This window comes from Spermophilus citellus (assembly GCF_964194105.1).
Source record: "Spermophilus citellus genome assembly, chromosome: 17".
NCBI classification, from domain to species: domain Eukaryota; kingdom Metazoa; phylum Chordata; class Mammalia; order Rodentia; family Sciuridae; genus Spermophilus; species Spermophilus citellus.
In genome coordinates this window covers 49,939,897-49,949,468 of record NC_138199.1, presented here as the reverse complement: position 1 = coordinate 49,949,468, position 9,572 = coordinate 49,939,897, and the positions used below count along the sequence as shown (strand labels likewise).

General features: G+C 53.7%; 1 protein-coding gene across 14 annotated transcripts; it reads right to left on the bottom strand.

Moving 5' to 3' along the window:
- Positions 1–52: 52 nt before the first annotated feature.
- On the bottom strand, positions 53–7,601 carry PHOSPHO1 (phosphoethanolamine/phosphocholine phosphatase 1). Of its 14 annotated transcripts, none has more exons than XM_081272651.1 (5): positions 7,272–7,601; positions 5,857–5,946; positions 3,467–3,578; positions 2,415–2,668; positions 53–1,819 (listed from the first exon to the last, which is right to left on the bottom strand). In XM_081272651.1, the coding sequence occupies exons 3-5, from the start codon at positions 3,509–3,511 to the stop codon at positions 937–939; spliced, it is 1,182 nt and encodes a 393-aa protein (XP_081128777.1). In that variant the 5' UTR covers positions 3,512–3,578; positions 5,857–5,946; positions 7,272–7,601; the 3' UTR covers positions 53–936. The 14 variants fall into 14 exon arrangements, with proteins under 14 accessions (XP_081128777.1, XP_081128776.1, XP_081128770.1 ...); XM_081272650.1 differs by having other exon boundaries at positions 7,293–7,601; XM_081272644.1 differs by having other exon boundaries at positions 7,401–7,601.
- Positions 7,602–9,572: the final 1,971 nt, after the last annotated feature.

Sequence of the window (9,572 nt, the reverse complement as noted above, 5' to 3'; positions counted from 1 at the left end):
CAACATCTCATTTTCAACCCTCAGACGGCGGCGCAGTAGAGATCTTAGTCACTTTGTCCCCCTTCACCTCCTTTATAGTTCTCAAACACCAGAGGGAGAAGGGGCTTGGGTTTCCTTGGCTCTGCTTAAAAACATCATGGCTTCCTATTCCATATGGAAGGAGGGGGACGTGGAGGACGACTTTGGTGAAGTCCCTGGGCTCTTGATGCATAGACGAGGCTGGGGTGCAAGGAGACACCTTCGCACGCAGTGAAGTCCCTGGCTGGCGTTAACCTGAGGTGGACGGTGTGCTACCTCACTAGGAGACGACTATCCTGCTGGCTTTTTTTTTTTTTTTCTTTTTTACGGTGTAGAGGTGCTGACGGGGTAGGAGGGGGGCGGCAAGGTACTGAGAGCACAGAAATAGTGAGATTTCCGGGGCTGAACCAAGATCCAAGAGGCCTGGAGCTGTCAGCAGAGAGGATCATCTGTCTCCACGGAGAGTCCGGTGCCCCGAGGAGTTTGGAATCCTGGGTCCCCCCTTGAGGAAAGACTGGGGGAAGGGGAGGTTACGCAGCCCGAGGCAGCAGTTAAAGCAGTGGGAGGTGTTCCTTTTCTTATCTGTCAAGAAGCCCCCACCTCCCAGTTCAGAGCACAGGGTTTTGGAAACACTGCTGTCTTTCAAAAGGTATGCACGCCACTCCCCCAAGGACCAGACTCCAGAATTAAACGGTTTGCTGCAGGGGACAGCAGCCGATCTGGGTTAACTGCATAGTTAGGGACCGTTCCGAACTCCTCTCCCGGCCCCCAAATGAACGAAATTCCAGAAATTTCCGGAGGGACATAGCAAAGCGAAAGGGGAAAGGGAGTAGTAAAACTAGGTTTGTCTTTCCCAGTTTCCCCTCCCCGCCCTTCCTCCCCGCTCTTGCCCCGGGCGCCCCCTCTAGGCGGCAGTGCTCAGCACGTCTTCAGCACCTGTTGCAGATGGAGGCGCACTTCGGTGGCCGTTTCCCAGGGCACCACGCTGGCACGGAAGGAGCTGGGTTCGGCCTTCTGTGCCTCCTGAATGAGGCGGTGCATGGGGTAGCCGCGGCGCGGGAAGGCCACATCACCGCCCGCCAGCAGCCCCATGGGGCAGAAATCATTCGCACCGTCGCCCACGTAGAAGAGGCGCTCGAAGTGCACACCATCGTGGGCCCGCTCGCGCAGGTAGTCGCTGAGCACCTTGTGCTTGCACATGTTGGCTGGGCAGCGCGTGCAGCTATGCGTGTGGAAGGGCCGCAGCGCCAGCAGTCCCTGAGCGTCAGGCCCAGATGGGTTGCTGAGGATGCGGCGGAACAGGCCGTAGTGGCCGGCGGCGCGCAGGGCGCTCTCCACACCAAAGGTGTTGGCATCCGAGATGAGAATAACCTCGAAGCAGGAGCCCTGCTTGGCCACAAACTGCAGCAAGTCTCCCATACCGGGAGACAGGGGGATGGCCTCGTAGATAGCGCTTAGGTCCCGAGGCCGCACGCCCTGCTCACCCAGGTACTTGAAGACGCGCTGCATGTATTCGTTGTAGAACCCCTCGCGGTAGGTGGCTCGCAGGCTCTCGGGCAGCCGCTGGCCTGGCGCAGCGCGCACGATGGAGTCGTCGCTGTTTTCATCCACAATGGTCTCGTCGAAGTCGAAGGTCAAGAGGAAGCGCGGTGTGCCTTGAGCAGCCATCCCGCTATCCTGGGAGCAGGAGGGAGGGGAGCAGGAGGAGGAAGAAGGGACAAGCGAGAGGGGGCGCGGCGGGAGCCGGCCAGGGAGAGGCTGGTTAGCGGGCCACGGCCAAAGGCGCTGGCACGTCCAAGACCTGAGGAGGACCCAAGGCTGGTTAAGCTCTGAGGAGTACACAAAGCTGACCCCCACCCAGCCTTCCCCGCCCACCCTCTTGCGCCTTAGTTAGCCATATTAGGATTCACACCCAGGGGACCATCCTAGCCCTGAAGGGTTTCTTTGGTTCCTGTTTCTGCTAATCTCATCCAGGGTCACTGGATGAGGTTTGCAAGGGTCAATTTAGAAAAGTAGTTTCCTAGGGATTGTCCCTTTGGGAGGTTCCTGGTCAAGAATAATTTAGAGACTTCCAGTGGCCCTTTGTGGTTGGTATGGAAAAAAAGGGGGTGAAAGGAATAGATCCTCCTTTCTCAACACAAGCAGAGTTGGGGGACAGGGGGACTACCCATGCACCCCGCTGGAGTAACCTCCTTATTTTCCTTTTGGTCCTTGTAGGATCAATGGCTTATGGGACTGTGATGGACAATAAGGAGCCAGGCTCCAGGGAAGGTTCTTTGGGCATCCTCCTAGGCAGGTAGATATTGAGTGCCAGGCCTCAGGGTTAGGTGCCTGGGCCTCTGCACTGGCCAGAGAACTGGATTGGGCCCTTGGAATTACCAAGTAGGTAGACTGACCACATAAGACCCAGGGGGGTTCTCTGGGAGCTGCTTCCAGACAGATGGCTCTGGATAGGGGTCCAGGGATGAGATAGAGCTTCTCCAGGGATTTTAGAGCCCTGTGCTGACAGCTGATCACTAATCACTTGCCAATTCCCTGGGAGGAACGTGTCAGCAGGTGGGGTTTCTGCCAGAGTCCGAAGCAAGCGGGCAGCAGGAGAAGCAGTGGGGCTTGGGAAGGTAGAAGCCTCCCTCGCCAGGCCACGGCATACCTGGGAGACAGGTAAGGGAGAGGAAAGAGAGCAGCAGTGGCTGAAAAGGCAGAGGAGGAGGGGGCAGGCAGTGGGCACGTGAGGGGAGGACTAGGAGGAAGTCATGCTAGTGGAATGTGGAGACAGACTGCTGAACAGGAAGACAGAGAGGGGTGTCCAGGAAGTGAGACCTTGGGCCACAGTCATGTTACGGAGGGATGGTGGTGGTGGTGATGGTTGTGTGGACAGCATGGGAAAGGATGGGGGCAAAGGGGAAGTGTCAGGGCACAAAGAAAGGCAAGCAAATGAAGACAGCGAGAGTCCTCGGCACTTGTTTGCCAGCAGCAGCTAAGTGTGAGGGACAGCATAAATGGATCCTGTACAGCTGCAGAATACCCACCACATTGCCTTCCCCCACCCCACCTCCCACCCCAATTTATCTTGATGTAGTCTGATTTCTTCCTTCCCCTCTCCCTAATCTGCCTGGTATGTTGATGGCCTGGCAGACCTTGTAGAACAAAAGCCTCAACTCTTCATTTTAAAGATTTGAACCTGGTTACTCGCCTCCCTGACTGAATGGTCCCTTTGACCTCATCCTTAGAGTCATCCTCTGCTCTCACCAACATCCATCTGGGAGTGTCAGCCCAGGATCCCTGGAGCTGAGGATGTAAGGTATCCCACACCTGGGATAGAAGCTTTCAGGGATTAGTGGAGCCCAGATGGAGGTGAGGGCAAGCCTGAAAGGGGCTGGATAGGGCTCCTCCCACTCCACAGTGGGAAAATGTGGGCTGAAGCCCCATCCCAGAGGGATCCACTTACCCTAGTCAGGCATCGGAGGCCAGCAACTGGAAGACACCCACTCATCGTCACTGTATCACCCTGAGCACCGCCTCTAGGGACTCTGTTGGCCTCCAGCTGTTCTGCAGAGCTCCTGACAATCAAAAAGTCCATTTACTGGGCCCAGTCAGCTGGCTTTGCTTCCACCACTTGGCCCTGTTCTCTTGCTGAGCCCCAGTAGCCACTCCCAGGTTCTCAGCAAAAGCAAGCCCTTAAATGGGCACAGCATTTACAGATGTACCTTGGTAGCAATCCTCTTACAGTCCCCTAGCATGCCAGAGAGGTCACAGATGGCGTTATATTAGAGACCAACACAACTGATTTGCCACTGTGAGTGGCAGTGGCATCTCAAAACCATATTTCAGAGTCCAGAGTCCAGTTCTCCGGTGTGATCACTGCCCTCTACACATGTAGGGTCATACATCATAGTTTACAAACCACTTTTACTCATTCTCTCACTATTCAGTCTGGTGAGATCAGCAGATAAAGGTTCAGAGGTTGACTTACTTGCCCAAGGCCATGCTGTTTACATGGGGTAGAGGTTGGTTCATGAACCCTTGGCCATAGCTTTGTCTTCCCTGTGCCCTCAAAAGGTTAAGGGGTCTCCAGACACTATGGCACATGCCTGTAATCCCAGCAACTTGGGAGGCTGAGGCAAGAGGATCACAAGTTCAAGACAAGCCTGGGAAATTTAGCGAGACCCTGTCTCAAAAATAAATAAGGACTGGGGATTTAGTTCAATAGAAGAGTACTTGCCCAGCATATGCCCAAACCTGGGTTCAATCTCAGTACCACACACACACACAAAAGTAGATCATAAAAATAGAAAAGGATGGGGAAATAGCTCAGTGTAAAGCGCCCCTGGATTCAATCCCCAGTACCACACCAAAATAATACAATAATGTGGAAGGTCCAGTGATCAGCATTTATTGTATCAAAACTGGGGGCACTGAGACCCCCGGGTTCTACAAGTGACCTGCGAATGGCCTCTTTAGTGCTCTCAGAGGTCTGGGATCCAGCAGATAGGTCAGGAGTCAGGTTGAAATCTCTGCTGGATTTTACTGCATGCCTTTGGGGACCAGCTTTGGCCTCTTTGAGGCCTACACCGATGCAGCTACAAAGAACACCACATAGAGCTGCCAGCTCCTCTCTGCTCCCGTAACCCCTTCCATCCAAGGGTTGAGTGAGAGACCAGAGAGAGGCATGTGGGACAACTGGAAAGCTACTAAGAGCCAAGAGACTAGACCAGGAGCAAAGATCTGACTGCTTGCTGCCCTCTGCTGGTGACAATGGATGACACTGTAAATGCCTCTGACTTTGTCAAGGTGACACTCTCCCCTGACCATCCCAGGGGAGCAGGGAGAAGCTGCTGGCCTCTACAGAGACTGGATCATACCAGGGACAGAACACAGGCTCTATGGCTTTCCATCTCATAGCATGCCCTGCCCACCCATCCCCTGACCACGCGTGCATCACCATTTCAGTGAGGAGAGGATATGGGTTTAAACTTTCCCCCAACAACTTTTAATTGGGAATAGGGAGAGGGCTCAAAGCTGAATGGTGCAGTTGGCAAAGAGTGTGATAGGTTGAGAAAGGAGACACAGGTTAAGAAGAAAGTGAGAGGGAGGAAGACATGGGGGGCAAGGGAATGGCAGGCTGGTGGGAGAGTGTCCCCAGTCAGAATCCTGGGTGATATTACAAGTCTGCTGGGTCTAGATGAGTCAAGGAGAAAGGTCAGAGGATGCCACTCCCATTGCAAAGCAAACATGGATAGGCACGTGTCAGGCACGCAGGGAAGCAAAGGAAAGATAGGAAGACGATGGGGTGGCCAGAGAGAGTGACAGAGACCAACTTCCATCCCACAGAAAAGGGTCTCATCACTTTGTCCTTGTATCCTTTCTTTTTTGGAATATTCTTATTCCTTTTTTAAACCAGGGATTGAACCCAAGGGTGCTCTACCACTGAGCTACATCCTTTACCCTTTTTTCTTTTGAGAGGGGGTCTGGTTCAGCTGCCCAGGCTGGCCTTGAACTTGTGATCCTCCAGGAAGCGTTTTGAGTTGCTGGGATTACAAATATGCACCACCACGCCTGGCTTGATATATCCTTCTGATCTTTAATTATGTTCAAAACTTCTCATTTCTCATAATAAAAGGCATAGCTACATTTTCTCACTAATAGTATTTAGGTAAATCAGTTAAACACTTGTTTGGTAGATTGCCCTTGATTCTTTTCATCTTCCAAGCAGAAAGCCAAGCATCTTCCCTGGAAACTGAATAGTCCATGCTGTGACACCCCCACCCCACCCAAAGCAATTAGAGGGGCCTTCCCCAGTTAGAATCTGGCTCCTGTAAATTCCAAAAGCTCACTCACCTCTGGCAGCTTTGTCCTGAGTGATCAAATCCTTGTGGTCACCAAGAGGGTCTCCAAAAGAGGTCAGGATCTCTAAGTTTCTCTCTCAGGCTAGAGCAGGGAGAAGAGAGTAGAGTTTCTGGGAGTGGCAGGGAGTCCATTTCTAGTCCCATGTAAGATTAGTGCCTGACTCCTTGATTTATCTGGGATCATAGGTTCCTGCCAGCTTCCTCCTATCTTTGACTCAAAGATTAAATATATGTGAAGAGAGTGGAAGAGTTCCTGGGAATGGGGAAGAAAAAGGATCCTTTTTGAAATTGGTCCCTAAACTTGAAATTCCCGCTTCTAGTGGGTAGATGAAGCCCCCAGGAAAAGTTTGGGGGAGCCTGGCACTGTATGGTACAGGCCTGTAATCCCAGCAGCTTGGGAAGCTGAGGCAGGAGGATTGGGAGTTCAAAGCCAGCCTCAGTAACAGCGAGTTGCCAAGCAACTCATTGAGACCCTGTCTCTAAATAAATATAAAATAGGGCTGGGGATCTGGCTCAGAGGTGGAGTGCCTCTGAGTTCAATCCCTGGTACCAAAAAGAAAAAAAAAAAAAAGTTTTGGGGCAGTTTTGCAAAGGGCAAACACAGGATGGGAAAGGGGTTGAGGACTCCTGAAATCCCTCTGTACCAAGCCCTCTCTGTCCCAAAACAAGTCTCATATCACTAGAAAACAGAGTTAACATTTTAAAGCTAGAAGTCCCTCCCTCCCCACACAGCATCCCCAACTTCACCACCTTTCTTGTTCACCAACCCCCAACAGCAACTGGGAAAAACAGGCCCAGAGAGGTCAAGCTAACATCACACATGGGGAGGGGGGCAATCACACAGCATCAGAATCAGGATTAGAACTCAGGGGTCTCTGAGCCTCTTAGGAAAACTGCAGCTGGAGCTTCTCCTATGGCCCTGGAGGCTCCCTTAGGCTCTGCGCTCCCCGTCCTGAGAGTTTCTCGGGGCAATGATCGTGCATTAGTGCCAGTGAGAATCTGAGACTAGGAGTCACCTCTGGGCTCTCTCCCCGCCCGGGTGGACAAGCTGAGAGGAGATCCTCACTGGGTAGGGGTAGAGAGGTGGCAGCTGCGGTGGGGTGGGGGGAGATATTTTTAGAGGTGACTGGAAAGCCGGCACTCTGGCACACCCCCAGCTGGCGGGCGCTTCGCTTTAATGCGGGCGGGGGGTGCGCGGCTTGGGGAGAGGGCGACAGGGATCAAGAAGGCACCTATTCCATGGCTTTGCCAGAGCTGGAGCGAAGGGACACGGGGGCACCATGTTCTTGGGGGCGTAAGAGGACTCTTTCCTCTGCTCCAGGGACTCCCCCACCGCCACGGGCGTGAGCGAGAGCCCTGAAACTCCACACAGCCCCCACCCTACACTGGGACCCCAGCCCTCCCCACCTCGCGGAGCCCAGGACTCACGTGGGAACAGTGGCGGCAGAGCTCTGTCCCGGCAGAGTTTGAAGTGTAAGGAGTGGGGAGGGGTCTAGGTAAGGTATTTAGGCGCAGGATGGAGTAAGCGGTGCTTACGGGAATTGGAAGGGGACGCGGTGTCTTATCCACCCCCGGATTTCTTGGCTTCGGCTCACGAGTCCCTCCAGTCCCGAGGGACCGTGGATGATGTGCGTCTGAGCCGTCCCCTCCACTTGACCCCCATCCCCCCGGGCCGCCGCCGCGTCCCCTTTAAATGCCCGGGAGCGGGAGCCCGAGCCGCGGCCGGCGCTGCGGCTGCTGCAGCACCGGGACCCACCGCAGTCCCCGTACGTCACAAGCGATTGTCCAATCACAGTGGCGCCGGCGCACATCAAAGGGGCGGGCCGCCCACAGATCACGCCTCCCGGCTCTCCCGGAGGCTGTGCGAGCCGGAGCGAAGGTGGGATTGGGCCCAGGGGCAAGGGTGGGAGATGGGGCGCGTCCCATCTGAGGCTCACGGGTGGGGGATACCCTCCTTAGAGTGGCCGCAGGCCTACGCCAAAGTCCAGATCCACGCGCTTAGCAGTGCAGGGCGGTGGGCTTTCTCCGCCTCCGCCTCCAGGGCTCTGCTTTCTGGGATTTTCAGAAATTCACCTCCCCCTCCAGCCTATTCCGCACACTGTCCCTAAACCTGGCCGGAGGCCTCGCTTGACCCTGCCTGGGAAAGCAGTTCCCCTTCCACGTGCGCCTAGCTTGGTGTCATCTGCCCTCTAGGCGGAGTCGCGATGCCCGGCTCCGCCCCTGGGGACCCTCTTCCCAGGTTATGGGTTCCGAGGGATTACCGCGGGTGGGACTCTGTCACTCCCCTACCTCGTAAACACTGATTTAGGGACTGAACACTTTGTCCCTTTGCAAATGGTATTGTACATTTTAAAAATGCACTTTCTCCTCAGCTTCCTCCGAGTCCGCTCCCAGCCACACCCCTCCTCCTCCGGTTTTGACCACCCCGCCTTCTGGTGAAGGAACGGAGAGGAGATCAGGATTGGAGAGGAAAGAGGTGCAAGTTGTATTTCCCGAGAACATGATATGAACCAGGCTAGATGGCCGCGTATGTCACTGAGTATTCACAACACCCAGGAGAAATGATTTGCCCAAGAGTTCAAACCCAGGGACACCTGACTCCATTGGGTCGCAAAAGGAGTGTGGGGGTGAGCACGTAGGCGTCCCAGGTCCGGATTCTAACTTCAGTCCTTCCTAAATCTTTCCCTGCCTGCTTCACTCTTGGAAAAACCAGATGTAAAAGCTGGTGAATCTGGAAGTCCTAGCGGGAATGAGAGTCATCAAGGAATCGCCCCGTCTCGGTACTCAGGCCTGGGGCTTCATTAATAAATGAGCCAGATTGTCCTGGTTCCTCATGTGCTAAGTGGGAGGAACACTTTAAAGCTTTCAAACTGATCTTGCCACTCTTTCCCTTCAAACCCCGACCAGCTTCGGTGCCCCAGATCCTTAAACCATCTTGCTGTTCCTCTTTACCTTCACCCCCTTCCCCTTTTTCCTGCTCCCCAGCATCCTCAGCACTGCCCCTGCTTTCCTTGGGGCCTCCCTCCTTCAGGAGCACCAGCTTTCCTCTGTGCCTTCCCGATGGCATGTTTCTGAGCCTTGGCATCATCTCCGCTCTCTGCCTGTTACAATCCTGCAGCCCACGATGGTCCTATGTGTACTACTCGGTGCTGGGAATAGTTTTACATGTCAGCTCATGTAACCCTCGCCCCTCTGTGAAGTGGGTGTTGTTCAGGTTCATTTTACTGCTGGTAAATCAAAGTCTAAAGCCTTGTGCTTGCTTACTTCACCCAGTTAGTGAATGAATGGTAGGGCTGGGATTTCAACCCGGTGGCTTAACCATTACTCCACACAGTCCCTCTCATTCAAGGTTTGTCACCCCTCCTCTTCTGTAAGTAATAGGTGGAGACCATGTTTATCCTATTAATGTGGCCCCCAGCCCCTATTATAGAGACCCTGGCACACAGTAGGTCTTAGATATTTGCTATTGAATGAAACAAGTCCCCTGCTGTGTTCCAGCTCCTACACTCTATTTGTGTTTCCTCGTTTAATTTTCATAATAAACAGGCTTCTCTGGTATTATTCCCATCTTACAACAAGGAAATCGAGACTCAAAATTATCAAGCCACTTGCCAAGTGTCACACAAATGTTGGGGAAGCTTTTGAGTCAAATCTTGACTCTCTGATGCAATTTCAACCTTGTTCCCAAATGATAGGATTGGGGGAGGG

Coding starts and splice junctions, on each gene's coding strand:
- PHOSPHO1 (XM_081272651.1), bottom strand. CDS start 3,511: ATGAGTGGGTGTCTTCCAGTTGCTGGCCTCCGATGCCTGACTAGG. Junction 2,669..3,466: donor GCCTCCGATGCCTGACTAGG/GTAAGTGGATCC, acceptor CCTGTCTCCCAG/GTATGCCGTGGCCTGGCGAG. Junction 1,820..2,414: donor ACCCCCCTGGGTCTTATGTG/GTCAGTCTACCT, acceptor GGTCCTCCTCAG/GTCTTGGACGTGCCAGCGCC.